This window comes from Nerophis ophidion, linkage group LG10 (assembly GCF_033978795.1).
Source record: "Nerophis ophidion isolate RoL-2023_Sa linkage group LG10, RoL_Noph_v1.0, whole genome shotgun sequence".
NCBI lineage: Eukaryota > Metazoa > Chordata > Actinopteri > Syngnathiformes > Syngnathidae > Nerophis > Nerophis ophidion.
In genome coordinates this window covers 4919686-4938817 of record NC_084620.1, presented here as the reverse complement: position 1 = coordinate 4938817, position 19132 = coordinate 4919686, and the positions used below count along the sequence as shown (strand labels likewise).

Genomic DNA, 19132 nt, shown 5'->3' with positions numbered 1-19132 from the left:
TCGTCCTGTCCCCTTAGCAGAAAAACAGCCCCAAAGCATGATGTTTCCACCCCCATGCTTCACAGTAGGTTTGGTGTTCTTGGGATGCAACTCAGTATTCTTCTTCCTCCAAACACGACCAGTTGAGTTTATACCAAAATGGATACATGGCTGATACAGCAGAGGATTGGGAGAATGGCATGTGGTCAGATGAAACCAAAATAGAATTTTTTGGTATAAACTCAACTCGTCGTGTTTGGAGGAAGAAGAATACTGAGTTGCATCCCAGGAACACCACACCTACTGTGAAGCATGGGGGTGGAAACATCATGCTTTGGGGCTGTTTTTCTGCTAAGGGGACAGGACGACTGATCCGTGTTAAGGAAAAAATGAATGGGGCCATGTATCGTGAGATTTTGAGCCAAAACCTCCTTCCATCAGTGAGAGCTTGGAATGGTTGTCCAAATACTTATTTTCCACCATAATTTACAAATAAATTATTTAAAATTCCTACAATGTGAATTCTGGGATTTTTTTTTCACATTCTGTTTCTCACAGTTGAAGTGTACCTATGATGAAAATTACAGACCTCTGTCATCATTTTCCATCCATTTTCTACCGCTTATTCCCTTTCGGGGTCGCGGGGGGTGCTGGCGCCTTCTCAGCTACAATCAGTGGGATAACTTGCACAATCAGTGGCTGACTAAATACTTTTTTGCCCCACTGTATATATATATATATATATATATATATAATTTTTACATTTTTGAACAAACAGGTGTGCAATAAGGAATATGAAACATGCAACTCTGGTCAGCAAGCCTAATAGTAAACAGGGGAAAAAAACTCTTAGTTCTATTTATATCAATGATGGAGATGAAAATCGACGACCCATATGTGAGCCGAAAGAAGCGCTTCCTGTTGAACACATTTTAGCCCAGCTATATTGTTCACGTTATTTTCTTGAAGTGACACACACATCGAGGCGCGGCATCGACTGACACGGTATCACTTCTTGTGAAGCATGAGGCATGGATGCTTTTGTATCGGTTGACCCATCACCGGTATCAGCCATTGAGAGCACCTAACGGTAATTACTGCATGTTACCCGCGTGCACGTTATCACAATAGACTCAGCGCTAATTAGGCGTGTCTGGTCACCTTCACCCGCCAGTCGAGGACGGGCACCATGAGCAAAGAGGGCGGAGCCTAGCTTCGCTGATGCTTACATGCAATCAGCTTTTCTGCTCACGAAGGCCAATTGGAAGATCTGCAGAGACCAAAATCAAAAGACGGCAAAGAACCATATTAATGTTGGTGTGCATCATAATCATAATCAGCGTCTTATGAGCGATGTCATCCGTCTCCATTGTGGCCCTAACCTCCTTGCTACCCAGCAGGAATTGTAATTTGCACGCCCGTGATCCGACTATTGTGAGAAGACGAGGGGGAGAAAATGACTTACGAGATTGATGAGCCGCTACGCCTTTTACATACCAAGCGATCCCCCTCCCTTCCCTCACCCGTTCCAAACATGTCCTCCATAACGCTATGCATACTGATGACTTTTAGTGGAACTGCGCTCTTCCCTCTTGGGAATGCTATGATATGTTGTGATGCGTGAACCAGCCTAATGAGGCAAACAGGGCCACGTTTAGGGAGTGTAAGGAGAAAATAGATATATTAGTACCTGGTTCCACCCCCGGCGGCGACTCTGCGCTGACTCGGCAGAGAAGTCGTGAAGCTCGGCGCTCCATTAATCAGCCTGGGAGCTGATCTGTTAACCTGAGCTCTTTTTAGATGAGAAGAAGAAGAGCGGCGAGACCAATAAGGGTCTGCTGCCTTCAGCTTTATCCTCTTCCCCAGGGGTGGAAGTTGCACTGATAAACTAATGAGGCCCTTTTTGTTGCTGCTGTGGTCACGTATGTCTCCAGAGAACGGAACGTAACAAACATCTGAGATTCAAATGTGGCAGTCGAAGTACTATAACGGCCTCCTTAGGCCCGAAAAAAACATGTGACATCTTTAATCACCATTTTAGCTTTGTTTACGTCTATCTTTGACTCGATTCCGTCAGACTTTACATTTCTGAAGATATAAATAGTCTAAAATACATTTTATTCACTTTATATCATAAACAGTGTAGTTCTACTCACTTTATCCCATGTGATCTTAAGTTAACAGTCCACTAAACACTAGTTTTACGCACTTTATATCATATACAGTGTGATGTTTAATGTTTTACTCATTTTATATAATTTATACTGATATTTAGTTAATATTCCATTAAAGACATGTAGTTTTACTCACTTTATTACATACCTGAACACTGTTGTTATTGCGCCCACTCTTCATGAGTTGAACTCAAAGATTTAAAACTTTTTTTATATACACAAAATAGATATTCCTCTAAAATATGGTTCACAAATGTGTTTAAATCTGTGTTAATGAGCATTTCTTCTTTGCCAAGATAATCCAACCCACTTCACAAGAGGCTGATTAAACATTATTATTGCACAGGTGTGTCTTAGGCTGCCCACGATAAAAGGCCACACTGAAATGTCCAATTTAATCACGCAGCACAATGCCACAGATGTCGCCAGTTTTGGTGGAGCATGCAGTTGGCATACTGACTGCAGGAATGTCCCCCAGGACTCTTGCCCGTGAATTGAATGTTCATTTCTCCACCATAAGCCATCTCCAAAGCTGTTTCAGTGAATTTGGCAGTACATCCAACCGGCCTCACGACCGCAGACCACGTGTAACCACACCAGCCCAAGACCCCCACATCCAGGAGGTGCACCTTCATGATCGTATAAGACCAGCCACCCGGCCAGCTGCTGCAACAATTGGTTCGCGTAACCAAATAATTTCTGCACAAACTGTGAGAAACCATCTCAGGGAAGCTCATCTGCATGCTCGTCGTCCTCGTTGGGGTCTCGAACTGACTGCATTTGAGTGGGCAAATGCTCACATTCGATGGCATCTGGAACGTTGGAGAGTTGTTCTCTTCACGGATGAATCCTGGTTTTCACTGTTCAGGGCAGATGCTGGTATCGAGTGGCCAAATGTGGGCGTGGCGTTTTGGTATGGGCAGACATATGTTATGGACTTTGAACGCATGTGCATTTTATTGGTGGCATTTTAAATGTGCAAAGATACCGAGGCCATTCACTCGAGACCATCACCTGTTGCAGCATGACAATGCACGGACCCCATGTTGCAAGGTTCTCTACACAATTCCTGGAAGCTGAAAAGATCCCAGTTCCTGCATGGCCGGCATACTCACCTGGTCATCTCACCCATTGAGCATGTTTGGGATGCTGTGGATTGGCGTGGTCCAGTTCCTGCCAATGTCCAGCTACTTGGTACAGCCATTGAAGAGGAGTGTACCAACATTCAACCAAAATCAAAAACGTGACCAACGCCATGCAAAGGAGATGTGTTGCACTGCGTGAGGCAAATGGGGGTCACAGCGGATATTTACTGCTTGTATGACTCCCCCACAGACCTCTAATAAAGCAAAACTGCACATTTTATTGCGGGCAGCCTAAGGCACACCTGTGCAGTAATCATGCTCTTTAATCAGCACTTTGATAGGACACACCTGTAGCAAAAAGAAGTGCTCACTAACACAGATTTAGACAGGTTTGTGAACACTCTTTGAGAGGTTTTGTGTATATAATAAAAGTTGTAGATCTTCGAGTTCAACTCATGAAAAATGGGAGCAAAAACAGAAAGTGCTGTGTTTACATTTTTGTTCAGTAACGTATAATGTTTTGTTATTATTCCACTAAAGACCTGGTTTTACTCACTTTATATCATATATAGTGTGATGTTTAGGCAACATTCCACATATCAATCAATCAATCAATCAATGTTTACTTATATAGCCCTAAATCACTAGTGTCTCAAAGGGCTGCACAAACCACCACGACATCCTCGGTAGGCCCACATAAGGGCAAGGAAAACTCACACCCAGTGGGACGTCGGTGACAATGATGACTATGAGAACATGATACTGTGATACCGATGATACTGATGACTATGAGAACATATGAGAACATGATACTGTGAAAGATCAATCCATAATGGATCCAACACAGTCGCGAGAGTCCAGTCCAAAGCGGATCCAACACAGCAGCGAGAGTCCCGTTCACAGCGGAGCCAGCAGGAAACCATCCCAAGCGGAGGCTGATCAGCAGCGCAGAGATGTCCCCAGCCGATACACAGGCGAGCAGTACATGGCCACCGGATCGGACCGGACTCCCTCCACAAAGGAGAGTGGGACATAGAAGAAAAAGAAAAGAAACGGCAGATCAACTGGTCTAAAAAGGGAGTCTATTTAAAGGCCAGAGTATACAAATGAGTTTTAAAAACTACATAAACATGTAGTTTTTTTTACTCTATTTTGATTTAAGTTTGTGAACATTTCTAAAGAAATAACTTTTTCACCTTGTCATTATGATGTATTGTGTGTAGAATTTTGAGGATAAAAATAATTTATTCCATTTTGGAATAAGGTTGTAAGATCGTGAGATCGACAGGCGGATCGGTGCGGCGTCTTCAGTAATGCGGACGTTGTACCGATCCGTTGTGGTGAAGAAGGAGCTGAGCCGGAAGGCAAAGCTCTCAATTTACCGGTCGATCTACGTTCCCATCCTCACCTATGGTCATGAGCTTTGGGTCATAACCGAAAGGATAAGATCACGGGTACAAGCGGCCGAAATGAGTTTCCTCCGCCGTGTGGCGGGGCTCTCCCTTAGAGATAGGGTGAGAAGTTCTGTCATCCGGGAGGAACTCAAAGTAAAGCCGCTGCTCCTCCACATCGAGAGGAGCCAGATGAGGTGGTTCGGGCATCTGGTCAGGATGCCACCCGAACGCCTCCCTAGGGAGGTGTTTAGGGCCACGGGGAAGACCCAGGACACGTTGGGAAGACTATGTCTCCCGGCTGGCCTGGGAACGCCTCGGGATCCCCCGGGAAGAGCTAGACGAAGTGGCTGGGGAGAGGGAAGTCTGGCTTTCCCTGCTTAGGCTGTTGCCCCCGCGACCCGACCTCAGATAAGCGGAAGATGATGGATGGATGGCATTAAAAAAAAAGGAAGATTGAAGCGATGGGAATACTTTCCGGACGCACTGTACATGCTACCCATTATGCAAATACAACTTAGATGCATGTTACGATCAAACAGCTAGTGTGTAATAAGTACAATACTTACAGTTCAAACACTTTGTAGGACTCAACAAAACAAAATTCCGCTTATGGCAACACACTGTAGTCTATACACTAGGTCTTGGAATTGCATCTGCAGGCAAAGTTTACTAGCAAAATATACCCAGTGTTATGATCCGCTTCCCGGATCATATTTTGTTTTAAGTTTTTGAGTCTTTTTGTGTTTTTCTGTTTGTATTGGACTCTTTCGGTTCCTGGTTGTACTTCCTTGTTTAGTCTCAACTCTCGCGGCTGTGTTGGATCCACTATGGATTGAACTTTCACAGTATCATGTTAGACCCGCTCGACATCCATTGCTTTCGGTCCCCTAGAGAGGGGGGGTTGCCCACATCTGAGGTCCTCTCCAAGGTTTCTCATAGTCAGCATTGTCACTGGCGTCCCACTGGATGTGAATTCTCCCTGCCCACTGGGTGTGAGTTTTCCTTGCCCTTTTGTGGGTTCTTCCGAGGATGTTGTAGTCGTAATGATTTGTGCAGTCCTTTGAGACATTTGTGATTTGGGGCTATATAAATAAACATTGATTGATTGATTGAGTCTGTCACCATAGTTACGCATTAATTTCACCTGCCCCTTGCTTTTGACGCGCACCTGTTTTTGGAATTACTGACCTGATTTAAGCTTGCCTCTTACTGTAATGATTGCGTGGCATCGTGGTGAAGCGGGTTGTTCTCTCAGGGATGGGGATCCAGACCTGGGTCAGGTGCTGGTGGGAAAACCAGACTTGGACTTTGACTAGGACTAGGAATAGGACAATGATTATGACTAGGACTTGGACTAGGGCTAGGACTTGGACTAGGACTATGACTATGACTAGGGCTAGGTCTACGACTAGGACTAGCACTATGACTAGGGCTTGGACTATGACTAGGACTTGGACCAGCTACTGGTGCTAGCCGTGGTGCAGGTGGAGGTGGCCTAGCTGGGGTCTGTAGCTTGGCGGGCCGAAAAACAGGTAAAGGTCATCCCTGAGAGAACGACCCGCATCACCACGATGCCACGCAATCGTTACAGTAGGAGGCAAGCTTAAATCAGGTCAGTAATTCCAAAAACAGGTGCGCGTCAAAAGCAAGGGGCAGGTGAAATTAATGCGTAACTATGGTGACAGACTAAACAAGGAAGTACAACCAAGAACCGAAAGAGTCCAACACAAACAGTAAACACCGAAAAAATCAAAAACCTAAATCAAAATATGATCCGGGCAGTGGATCGTAGGTAGGTAGGTAGGTAGTAGGTCTTTATTGTCATTGCAAAAGTACAACGAAACTTTGTTTTCAGCACAAACCTGTTCAAGATTAGACCAACAAACAGGGTACAGGGTTACAGAACAAGAACGCTGATGGGTCGCCATAAGGCGCCCCGTAAAAGATGGGAAAAAGGTCAACGCTGGGGTAGAATGAGTAAAAAAATACAATCCAGACTGGGCTCCTAAGGGGGCCCAGTTCGGAGTGAGAAAAAACCTCCATAGCAAAGCACATATACATATTACAACATACATCTCGAGATTTCTAGCAACAGAGGGTAGGTAGTTTAAGGTCATGGTGGTAGGTTGCAGCTCTCAGGCGCTGACCTACAGGATTGCGTTGAGGGCGTTGGATTGGGGGACAGGAGGGTGTATGTGTGGCATATATGGTTTTTGTGGATGTGTGTGTGTGTGTATAAGCCCATAGTGTGTCTCTGTTCCGCGGCCTTGATGTACTTTCCGTCGCTAGTCCAAAGTTCACAACAACAGGTGTGTGTCCATGAGAGACAAAAAAGGGAGTTTGTTATGTCTTCCTGCAGTGATCTTCGGGAGAGTCTCGAAGCCAGGGAAAAAAAATCCAAGTTAAAATGATTTGTATGCGAGTGATAAATAAAATGAGCTTTTCACTCTAAAATTGTCTATGACTGGTCCTCAAAAACTGCGGGGTAGACAGTCCGATGTTATCCACAGTTCTTCCCGCATCCTCCAATCATTTGTGGTAGCTTTGGGGTACTTTGGAAGACTGCCAGCAACTTCCAATTTGTCGACAAACTCCAACCAGCAGATGTCCTGTTGTCATAATTCCGAATAGGTGGATATCTTCACGTCCTCGACAGAAAAGGGTCGCCAGGCACGCGGCACTCTTTCTTCTTCCAAGAGTCCGTCGTGTGTCCAGCAACAACCGCTTCATCACGACAGCAAGTTCCCCCAAACCCAAGATCTTGTCAATTTTGTTGAGGCCAGTTAAATAGTTCCAATGTTTAGATTTGGAGAGCAGTGCAAAGAGAGGCAACAATCAATCAATCAATCAATGTTTATTTATATAGCCCCAAATCACAAATGTCTCAAAGGACTGCACAAATCATTACGACTACAACATCCTCGGAAGAACCCACAAAAGGGCAAGGAAAACTCACACCCAGTGGGCAGGGAGAATTCACATTCAGTGGGACGCCAGTGACAATGCTGACTATGAGAAACCTTGGAGAGGACCTCAGATGTGGGCAACCCCCCCCTCTAGGGGACCGAAAGCAATGGATGTCGAGCGGGTCTAACATGATACTGTGAAAGTTCAATCCATAGTGGCTCCAAGACAGCAGTGAGAGTCCCGTCCACAGGAAACCATCTCAAGCGGATCAGCAGCGTAGAGATGTCCCCAACCGATACAGGCGAGCGGTCCATCCTGGGTCTCGACTCTGGACAGTCAGTACTTCATCTATGGTCATCGGACCGGACCCCCTCCACAAGGGAGGGGGGGACATAGGAGAAAGAAAAGAAGCGGCAGATCAACTGGTCTAAAAAGGAGGTCTATTTAAAGGCTAGAGTATACAGATGAGTTTTAAGATGAGACTTAAATGCTTCTACAAGAAAAAATGTTGCATGAGGTTTAGTGTGAGGGAAGATATTAGCTTGAAGCGTCCGCACCTCAAAAGTCAAGAAAGTTAAGACAAGACAAAACAAAGAAGCAAGCAGGAGAGGAAAGGAGAGCGTCCACCCTCGTTTTTTACACTCAGAAGTGTGAAAAACAATATAACTTGACAGCAGAAGAACATGTTTTTATTTAATTGTTAAATAATTAACATTGATCAACAAATGAACAAAAACGACCAAAAACTGTTACCATTGAGTACCGATATCGATTACCAGGTACCAGAAATTGGTAATGTATCGGTGATAGATACCCATCCTTACACCTGGCCCTGTTGAGCACTATAAAAAATATATGGATGTTACCCTAGAGTTGTGCAAAATGATGTATTTATAGCAAATGTGCTGAGATATAGGGACAATTAGAAAGATGAAATAAACCAGAAAAAAACAAATAATAGTGCACAAAGACAAAGTGAGGCCATTTGTGGCGCAAACAAGTATGCCACACGTTGGTTTGGACAAACTGCTAGCACGGCTCATGCGACAAATGCCAACGAAGCTCATGAATTTTTGAGGGCGGCGTCATGAAGTGCAGTGAAGATGCTGCAGCTCACACTGAGTACTTCAAAGTGGAACCACAGGCGCTCAAACGGGGGTAAATCGACGTCAAGTACAAAGTGTTTGCTTAATGTGAAGTACACTCACTAGTTTCACCACGCGCCACGTTTTGGATGAGTAACACGCGTGTTTGTTCCGCAGGGCAGCAATGTGGTGGAGGACCAGGACCTGCTGGAGATTGGCATCCTCAACTCGGCACACAGACAGCGCCTCCTGCAGGCCATACGGCTGCTGCCCAGGGTCAGTGGCTGAATTACTTCATTCATGCGCCATCTACTTTGCTTGTGGCCTTTTGTTAATAGGGAGCAAATTAGAGTATGTTCCTGTATAGATTATTTTCAATGGTTTTTTCTCACTATTATCCCTTTAATGAGGTGCCAGAACACTTCTGGAGAAGAGCTGCTGGGGGAGAAAAAAGAAAAAACCATATGTGCTAAATTAATTTCACTTTAGTCCAAGACCAAATAATGGCTTTTTACAGCAGACTCTGGTACATAAAATGTTTTATTTACAGGGGATTCCAAATGTTTTAAACATACTCTGAGGGGCAGCTCACATCGCCACACTTTGAAAAAAATACTATCAGTATTGGTATTTCGGTTTTTAATGTTTTCAATCAATCAATCAATCAATCAATCAATGTATTTTATTTTGGCAATATTCACACAAAACAAAGAACGACAACAAGAAAAGAAAAAAGAAAAAAACACTCATTTGAGCAATGATTGAGCCGAAAGGGTGTAGGTTGAAGCAACGCTCATATAAACCTACCCCATCACAACAAGGACAAGGTTCAAAATATATAAAATCTAAAACATGCTTCACTTATATGACTTTTTTTTTTTTTTTAAACAATATATAAGCAACATAGGGCTTCACGGTGGCAGAGGGGTTAGTGCGTCTGCCTCACAATACGAAGGTCCTGCAGTCCTGGGTTCAAATCCAGGCTCGGGATCTTTCTGTGTGGAGTTTGCATGTTCTACCCGTGACTGCGTGGGTTCCCTCCGGGTACTCCGGCTTCCTCCCACTTCCAAAAACATGCACCTGGGGATAGGTTGATTGGCAACACTAAATTGGCCCTAGTGTGTGAATGTGAGTGTGAATGTTGTCTGTCTATCTGTGTTGGCCCTGCGATGAGGTGGCGACTTGTCCAGGGTGTACCCCGCCTTCCGCCCGATTGTGGCTGAGATAGGCGCCAGCGCCCCCCGCGACCCCGAACGGGAATAAGCGGCAGGAAATGGATGGATGGATGGATGTTTTGTTATTATTTACGATATTAATGGAGTGGTTCTAAAACATTTTTCACCCAGTACCACCCTAGAAAACACTTGGCTCTTCATGTACCACCATAATGACAAATATTAAAATACACTAGCATGGTAGGCCCAAGTATTCATTAAAACAAGGCGAACCTTTTATTGTACAAGTGTATTTATTACTTTTGTCCACTGTAACATTACACTCAGTTTGAACAGCAACACCGTGTTTGAATATAGGAAAATAAAACACTGTACTTGAATCAAGTGATTCTTTGGCGTACCACTTGATGGAGCCTGCGTATTATCAGTGGAAGACGTACCACAGTTTGATAATCAGTGCAAGTCTTTGTAAGATTACATCCACCCACAAGCAGAGGTGTCCAAACATTTTCCAGCGAGGGCCACATAGAGAAAATTTGAAGGATGCGAGGGCCACTTTTATACATTTTGTATATGAAAAATACTCAAACCAAAACAATGTAGGTGAGCATATGCCAACATTTGAAAAGCACTTCTATATCTTAGCTTTGTGTTATAGATAACAAAGCAATAAAATCATTCATGATTGTTTTAATCGTTATTTTATTTGTGTTTGTTAACTGTGCTCTGAAGTAAGCTTGTATTTACTAATATTGCTATACTCAACTGAAACGCTTTTGTAGGCTTTAGTACACTCAGAAACCTATCATGTGTCACAAGAAATGACCTCATACAGTAAGACGCTTAGATCATACTTGCCAACCTTGAGACCTCCAATTTCGGGGGGATGGGGGGCGTGGTCGGGGGTGGGATGGGGGCGTGGTTAAGAGGGGGGGAGTATATTTATCGCTAGATTCAAAGTCAAGTATTTCATATATATATATATATATATATATATATATATATGAAATACTTGAATTTCAGTGAATTCTAGCTATATATATATATATATATATATATATATATATATATATATATATATATATATATAATATAAAGAAATACTTGAATTTCAGTGTTCATTTATTTACGCATACACACACACACATAACACTCATCTACTCATTGTTGAGTTAAGGGTTGAGTTGTCCATCCTTGTTTTTCTAACCATATGCATGTACAGTAGATGGCAGTATTGTCCTGTTTAAGAGTGTCATAAACATTGCTGTTTGGCGGACGAACTGCTTTACGGTAGACGAAAATGGACTGGTGTTGTTTTGGGTTGTTTTACCACGCTGGGAGGACGTTAATGAGACTGCCTTTTGTAGGCTTTAGTACACTCAGAAACCTATCATGTGTCACAAGAAATGACCTCATACAGTAAGACGCTTAGATCATACTTGCCAACCTTGAGACCTCCAATTTCGGGGGGTGGGGGGCGTGGTCGGGGGTGGGATGGGGGCGTGGTTAAGAGGGGGGGAGTATATTTATCGCTAGATTCAAAGTCAAGTATTTCATATATATATATATATATATATATATATATATATATATATATATATATATATGAAATACTTGAATTTCAGTGAATTCTAGCCATATATATATATATATATATATATAATATAAAGAAATACTTGAATTTCAGTGTTCATTTATTTACGCATACACACACACACACACACATTACACTCATCTACTCATTGTTGAGTTAAGGGTTGAATTGTCCATCCTCGTTTTTCTAACCATATGCATGTACAGTAGATGGCAGTATTGTCCTGTTTAAGAGTGTCATAAACATTGCTGTTTGGCAGACGAACTGCTTTACGGTAGACGAAAATGGACTGGTGTTGTTTTGGGTTGTTTTACCACGCTGGGAGGACGTTAATGAGACTGCCTAACAATAAACCCACATAAGAATCCGAAAAGTCGCCCTCGATCATGCTACAGATACGCTCTTTATACACGTCACTCAGATCCGCATGGAGCTGGACGGGGCGTGGCCTCCAGCTCCGCCTGAATTTCGGGAGATTTTCGGGAGAGGCGCTGGATTTCGGGATTCTTCCGGAAAATCCGGGAGGGTTGGCAAGTATGGCTTAGGTCAGGGGTCGGGAACCTTTTTGGCAGAGAGAGCCGTGAAAGCCAAATGTTTCAAAATGTATTTCCATGAGAGCCATATAATATTTTTTAACACTGAATACAACGAAATGTGTGCATTTTTAAGTAAGACCAACATTTTAAGAGTATAAGTATCTTATTCTTTTTAACAACATTGTTATTCTAAAAGTTAACCAATAATAAATATAATACTTCTTTCCATTAATGCGACATCTTGAACAGGTGCGATAGAAAACGGAGGGTTGGATTAAAATGCATGAGAATCTTTTATAATTTGAACATTATTTTTAACAATGTGATTACCAGCAGAAATATTAATTACTTATCGTGTTAAGCAATGTCAGCTAAGATTTATCTGAGAGCCAGATGCAGTCATCAAAAGAGCCGCATCTGGCTCTAGAGCCATAGGTTCCCTACCCCTGCTCTATAGAATGTGTCGCGGGCCAATAAAAATTGAGCTGCCGGCCGCAAATGGCCCCCGGGCCACACTTTGGACACCCCTGCATTATAGTCACCAAATATGGCTCCTTTGCCCAATAAAAGTAGAAAAATTAATCTGGCAGAGCACAAGTATAGACATTTTCATGACATCTGCCTTAAATGTTTTGTATTTTTGTTGCTTTGACAAAACTATTATTTATGATGAGTTATGGTAGCAGCAAAGTTAAAGTGTAGACTTTTGGCATGTGTACTGTAGGTTTCCGACACCTTAAAAACTTCCCCCCTCTTCTCTCCCAAACTTTTTCCACACTTCCTGTCACTTTTGAGTATCAAAATAAAAAGTTCATAAATAATGAATGGTTGTGCCAGCAGAAGCAAACACCCGCCTGCCTCCTCCCCTGCCCTTCCTGTAAAAGAGCCGTTTGCTCGGTGAGAGTTCTTGTCTGCTAACAAGCAACACCGCCCATCCATACATGTTTAATGTGCCGATGGCAGGACGAGAATTGATAAATATCAAAGACAGAAACTGCTTTGTTGCATAAGAGCACATTAGTCCAATAGTATGCAGCATACGATTGGCACACTCCTCCCGTCCAAAGGCAAAACCTAGTAACTCGCTTCTAGCTGATTGTGAGAAAACAAAGGAAAAACAATCCATCTTGATGCTGTCTTACAAAGATCTACAAAGTCATCAGTACTATAATACACCGCAAGGTGCAACCTGGACACATCATCCGTGATTCTCCCGGGGTCATAGGGTGTTTCGGGTCTTAATCAGACACCCTCACCCGGGCGTCCCAGCCGAGGATGATCAGTCCCTCGACTTGTGTCCAGGTAGCGCACTACGCCACGCGTCCCCCCTCCTCAACCAGAGCCAACGTGAAGCCTTTTCAGACGCTTCCAAGATGTTTTTTATGGCTCTTCGCCTGTGCAGTCCACAAATTCCAAGGAGCCCCAGGACACGGTGTAAGGACTTGCCTGCAAAACCCCTGCAGCCCACCTCAATAGGCTCGCAGCGGGCCTTCCAGCCGTTCCTCCGGCAGTCAGCCACAAGATCTGCATATTTCGCCCTCTTCCTTTCCTGAGCTTCCTCCATTCTGTCCTCCCAGGGGACAGTTAGCTCAAGGAGCACCACCTGCTTGCTGGTTCCAGACATCAATACCATGTCTGGCCGTAGTGTTGTGGTTGCAATGATGTCTGGGACTCGCAACTGCCTTCCTAGATCAACCAAGAGCTGCCAGTCCCTTGCTGTTGTTAGCAGGCCACCCTGGGTCTTCTTGGAGGGTTGAGGTTTCTCTCCTGCTCGGACAAAGGCAATTGTGCTCTTAGTTGGGTGTTGCCGCTTACTGGTGTTGATGCCAGTGCAGATAGTGTCTGCTATTGCCCGCAGGACCTGGTCGTGGCGCCACCGGTACCTGCCATCTCCCAATGCCTTTGAGCAACAGCTGAGGATGTGTTGTAATGATCCTCTTTTCTGACAGAGCTGGCACACAGGTGTGTCTATCAGGCCCCAGGTAAATAAGTTAGCAGGGCTTGGGAGGACATCATAAACTGACTGGACCAAGAATTTAAACTGGTGTGGCTCCGCTTTCCAGAGTTCGGTCCAGGTGATCTTGCGACCAGCTATGTGCTACAACTTGGTCCAGGCCCCCTGCTTGCTCATTCCCACCACTCTGCTGAAGCGAGCCTCTTCCACCCAAGCGCGAACCTCCTCTTGGACCAACTTTCTCCTTTCCTTTCCTCTGGCTCTGCTGTAGCTTGGTTTGGTGTTACTACCCAGCCCAGCCCGACCAGTAGCTACGGCTAGATGTTTTCTTGAGCTTTCATTTTCTTGCCGATTGAGCCATGGATGGAATCTGCTCTCATGAACGTGTGCCCTTTCTCCAGATATTTTATCACATTCTCGGGTGGGCCCCATTCTGCGTTTGCACATTGGGCAAGAGCCGTGTACAGCGTCCGGTTTTTATTTTGACCTCCACAGTTATCTGCCCAAAAGAGTATGCAAGGGGAAGAATCAAGAACAATACATTTAATGAAGGTGCTTGCAACGTCCTGGGCCAATCTTCCAAATATCCCCTCGTGCCATAATATCACATAATCAGGTTGACCGTCGGCACCCATTCGTGCAAATGTCTCATTAAAGACGATAAGGCGACTGACAAAGAAGCTCCGATTGGTCCCTTGAGATAGTAGGTTTTTCTGTTGTATCTACGCGGTTATGTGGTAGTTGCTAGGTCCTGCTTACTTACGGAAAAAATTACAATATCGCATACACTAATGTAAAGCATATCACCTAGGAACTCCGAAATTATTATCAGCTCAGTTTTGACCAAAATTGAGTTACTGGGTTTTGCCTTTGGATGGGAGACGTGGCTTGTGTAAGTGCTCAAGTTCTGTATTCTTCCTCGACTTTGGCACGTTTGGAAAAGGTGGCACCATTGCATGCGCATACATAGATATAGAACCAATTCAGACAAGGACTGTAATGCGTCACTTAGCGCTAGTTCTTTTTGATAACCAACACACTTCATATAGAAATAAATACAAAGACTCAAAATAATCCAAAAGTCAATACCCAGGCTCACTCGCTCACCCCAAGCTACATTTGTATGCATAATAATTACATTTCATTTAATTAAACTGTGTTGCGCCTCGCAAGTTCTTAACAACAACCCACACACTTGATAATTTAGATAAATGGTAAGACTCTAAATCAGAGCTGGGTAAATATTTGGACTCGGGGGGCCACATTGAGAGAAAAACATGTGTCTGGGGGGCCAATGTGTATGCGTGTATTAATGATATGTACCGTATATTTCGGAGTATAAGTCGCACCTGCCGAAAATGCATAATAAAGAAGGAAAAAAAAACATATATAAGTCGCAATGGAGTATAAGTCGCATTTTTGGGGGAAAATTTTGGGATAAAACCCAACACCAAGAATAGACATTTGAAAGGCAATTTAAAATAAATAAAGAATAGTAAACTGGCTGAATAAGTGTACGTTGTATGATGCATAAAAAAAACAACTGAGAAGGTGCCTGGTATGTTAATGGCAAGACTATAACATATAGAACAGTGGTTCTTAACCTTGTTGGAGTTTTAACACACACTAGGTGTGGTGAAATTTGTCCTCTGCATTTGACCCATCCCCTTGATCACCCCCTGGGAAGTGAGGGGAGCAGTGGGCAGCAGCGGTGCCGCGCCCGGGAATCATTTATGGTGGCTCGGTTGGTGGAGTGGCCGTGCCAGCAACTTGAGGGTTGCAGGTTCGATTCCCGCTTCAGCCATCCTAGTCACTGCCGTTGTGTCCTTGGGCAAGACACTTTGCCCACCTGCTCCCAGTGCCACCCACACTGGTTTAAATGTAACTTAGATATTGGGTGTCACTATGTAAAGCGCTTTGAGTCACTTGAGAAAAGCGCTATATAAATATAATTCACTTCACTTCACTTAACCCCCAATTCCAACCCTTCATGCTAGATGCCAAGCAGGGAGGTAATGCGTCCCATTTTTATAGTCTTTGGTATGACTCGGCCGGGGTTTGAACTCCCAACCTACCAATATCAGGGCGGACACTCTAACCCAGGGGTAGGGAACCTATGGCTCGCGAGCCAGATGTGACTCTTTTGATGACTGCATCTGGCTCTCGGATAAATCTGAGCTGACACTGCTTAACACAATAAGTAATGAATAATTCCACTTGTAATCACAGTGTTAAAAATAACGTTAAAAATATAAAAATGCTCATGCATTTGAATCCATCCATACTTTTTCTACCGCACCTGTTCAAGAAGTTGCCTTACGGGTAAGAAATAATTCATTTATTATTGGTTAGTGTAGGGCTAGCCTCTTGGGGTTATTCAACAAGGCCCAGGTGGGCCATTTACACACCTGTCGCTGATTTCGAGACCGGTCCTGGCAACACCCCGCTTCGCTGCAGACCCGCAGGCCACGCCCCCTCCTAAGTTAGCTTCAGAATAACAGCGTTATTACAAATAATACGAGACCTATTATACTCTAGAAATGTTGGTCTTACTTAAAAATGTACACTTTTAGTTATGTTCAGTGTTAAAAATATATTATATGGCTCTTAAGTAAATACATTTTAAAATATTTGGCTTCTTGGCTCTCTCAGCCAAAAAGGTTCCCGACCCCTGCTCTAACCACTAGGCCACTGAGTAGGGAAACATTTGTTTAATGTGATTGGTCCTGCAAGTTCCTACTGATAAACAACTAAATCAATGAAAATAAATCAATCAATCAATCAATGTTTACTTATATAGCCCTAAATCACTAGTGTCTCGAAGGGCTGCACAGACCACCACGACATCCTCGGTAGGCCCACATAAGGGCAAGGAAAACTCACACCCAGTGGGACGTCAGTGACAATGATGACTATGAGAACCTTAGAGAGGAGGAAAGCAATGGATGTCGAGCGGGTCTAACATGATACTGTGAAAGTTCAATCCACAATGGATACAACACAGTCGCGAGAGTCCAGTCCAAAGAGGATCCAAGACACAGCAGCGAGAGTCCCGTTCACAGCGGAGCCAGCAGGAAACCATCCCAAGCGGAGGCGGACCAGCAGAGCAGAGATGTCCCCAGCCGATACACAGGCGAGCAGTACATGGCCACCGGATCGGACCGGACCCCCTCCACATGGGAGAGTGGGACATAGAAGAAAAAGAAAAGAAACGGCAGATCAACTGGTCTAAAAAGGGAGTCTATTTAAAGGCTAGAGTATACAAATGAGTTTTAAGGTGAGACTTAAATGTTTCTACTGAAATAATTGCAAAGACTCAAAATAATCCTAAATTTCAAACCCATGGCCTGCTCGCTACCAGCGACTTTTTTTTAGGGATGTGTAATAAATGATTAATGCAAGTGCTCCTCTCTCGGGTAATTAATGACAGCCACCATCTTACACCACAGAAAATGGGCAGAACGACTCGGAGTGAGACTGGGAACAAAAACAGAAAGTCAGGGAAAGTGTAGTCATGATCCAGCGTAGAAGTGACGACACACTCAAAGCCGGTGTGAGTTCAGGCCAAACACAAAAAGAGACAATAAAAATCTTACTGCAGCCTATTTAGGCAGCACACCAGTGGGGCCTGAGCCATGGCGCCCTCTGCTGGTCGTGAAATCCCCTGTTGACTCAATGCTCTCCTCAATGGCAGGTGAGGCCGGTTGGCTACGATGGCAACAACCCAACGTCGGTGGCCGAGTGGCTGGAGTCTCTGGAACTGGGCGACTACACCAAGTCCTTCCTCGTCAACGGCTACACGTCCATGGAGCTGGTCAAGAAGATCTGGGAGATCGAGCTCATCAACGTGAGTCAAGTGTACACGTTTTGTTTCACTCGCACTCTTTAACGGCTGCTCAGTCAAGAGTTTTTGCTGCTTGACATGAAATCCGCGTAACGTAACAAACTCCCGCCAGATTGCTGCTGTTCCTTTTTTTGATCAGCTGGAGGAGGTAGAAATGGATAGAAAGAGTCGTGTTGTATAAGCATGTGGGCTGCATGATGTTTCACAGCGTTAGGGATGCCGCCCACACGTTCTGTGTGTGTGTGTGTGTGTGTGTGCGCATCTGTGGGATGCATATGTGATAACAGAGTGTGTGTGAATGCACGCTGGCACTATTTTAATGACGCTAGTCTTTATTATTCAGGCCGGCCTTGAATAATTTAATACACATTACATAAAGCTAATATTATGCGTTTAAATGAACAAAATGTAGACCAGTGCTGCAATACTGGCTGCAGCATAATGCAGTGCGGTGTTGGGCCACTAGAGGGTGCACAAGCACACAAGATAAATAAATAATAAATGGGTTGTACTTGTATAGCGCTTTTCTACCTTCAAGGTACTCAAAGCGCTTTGACACTACTTCCACATTTACCCATTCACACACTGATGGAGGGAGCTGCCATGCAAGGCGCTAACCAGCACCCATCAGGAGCAAGGGTGAAGAGTCTTGCTCAGGACACAACGGACGTGATGAGGTTGGTACTAGGTGGGATTGAACCAGGGACCCTCGGGTTGCGCACGGCCACGCTGCCACTGTGCCACGCCGTGGGGGATATAATAACACACAATACATAATATATTCCCAAAAACTGTCACTTAAAGTGAATGTTTATTCTATGTGGGCAAATGTTGATTCATAATTGTTAGATCTTTCTTTGTTCACAAAATGTTTCAGACCAGCACTGTTTTGGACAATAATACATCAAATTGTGGTGCTTAAGCAGTGTTTTTTAACATGTTTCTTTTCACAAAAAAATGACTTTCGATGGTTGGAAAATGTAAAAAAGAAAAAAAACAACCACAATATTTTACAGGAATTAGAGAAGAAATACTGAACTTTCTGAAGAAATTGTTAGCAAATGATGTACTTAAAAGCTGCAGATGCAATATCTATTGAACAAACAAAATAAGAAAGTGGGAATTTTGATAATGGATGTTGTAGAATTAATGGGAAAAAAAACACAAAAAATAGTAATAGTAAGAATTCTCAAAGGGATTAAATGTCCCCTATATAATGGAAAACATGGACTTGTGGGGACAACAGATGAAAATGAGCAGTTGTGCAATAATCTGTGTAATTGCAGCTGTATATGTTGCAGATGTTCCCTAAAAAGCGCAGTAAATAAATAGTAAATTACGGGATAATTGGGTGCAGCTGAGATATGCGTTAAAGCGGTAGGAAATGTAAACTCTCACCACACAA

General features: G+C 43.8%; 1 protein-coding gene across 7 annotated transcripts in view; it reads left to right on the top strand.

The window, feature by feature from the left end:
* The window catches only part of anks1b (ankyrin repeat and sterile alpha motif domain containing 1B), a 385802-nt gene that overhangs the window by 268500 nt on the left and 98170 nt on the right, over nt 1-19132 (top strand). For all 7 annotated transcript variants that reach the window (XM_061912138.1, XM_061912134.1, XM_061912133.1 and 4 more), the window contains 2 exons: nt 8802-8900; nt 17578-17730. In XM_061912138.1, coding sequence (XP_061768122.1) covers nt 8802-8900; nt 17578-17730 — 252 coding nt within the window. The remainder of the gene's footprint in view (nt 1-8801; nt 8901-17577; nt 17731-19132) is intronic.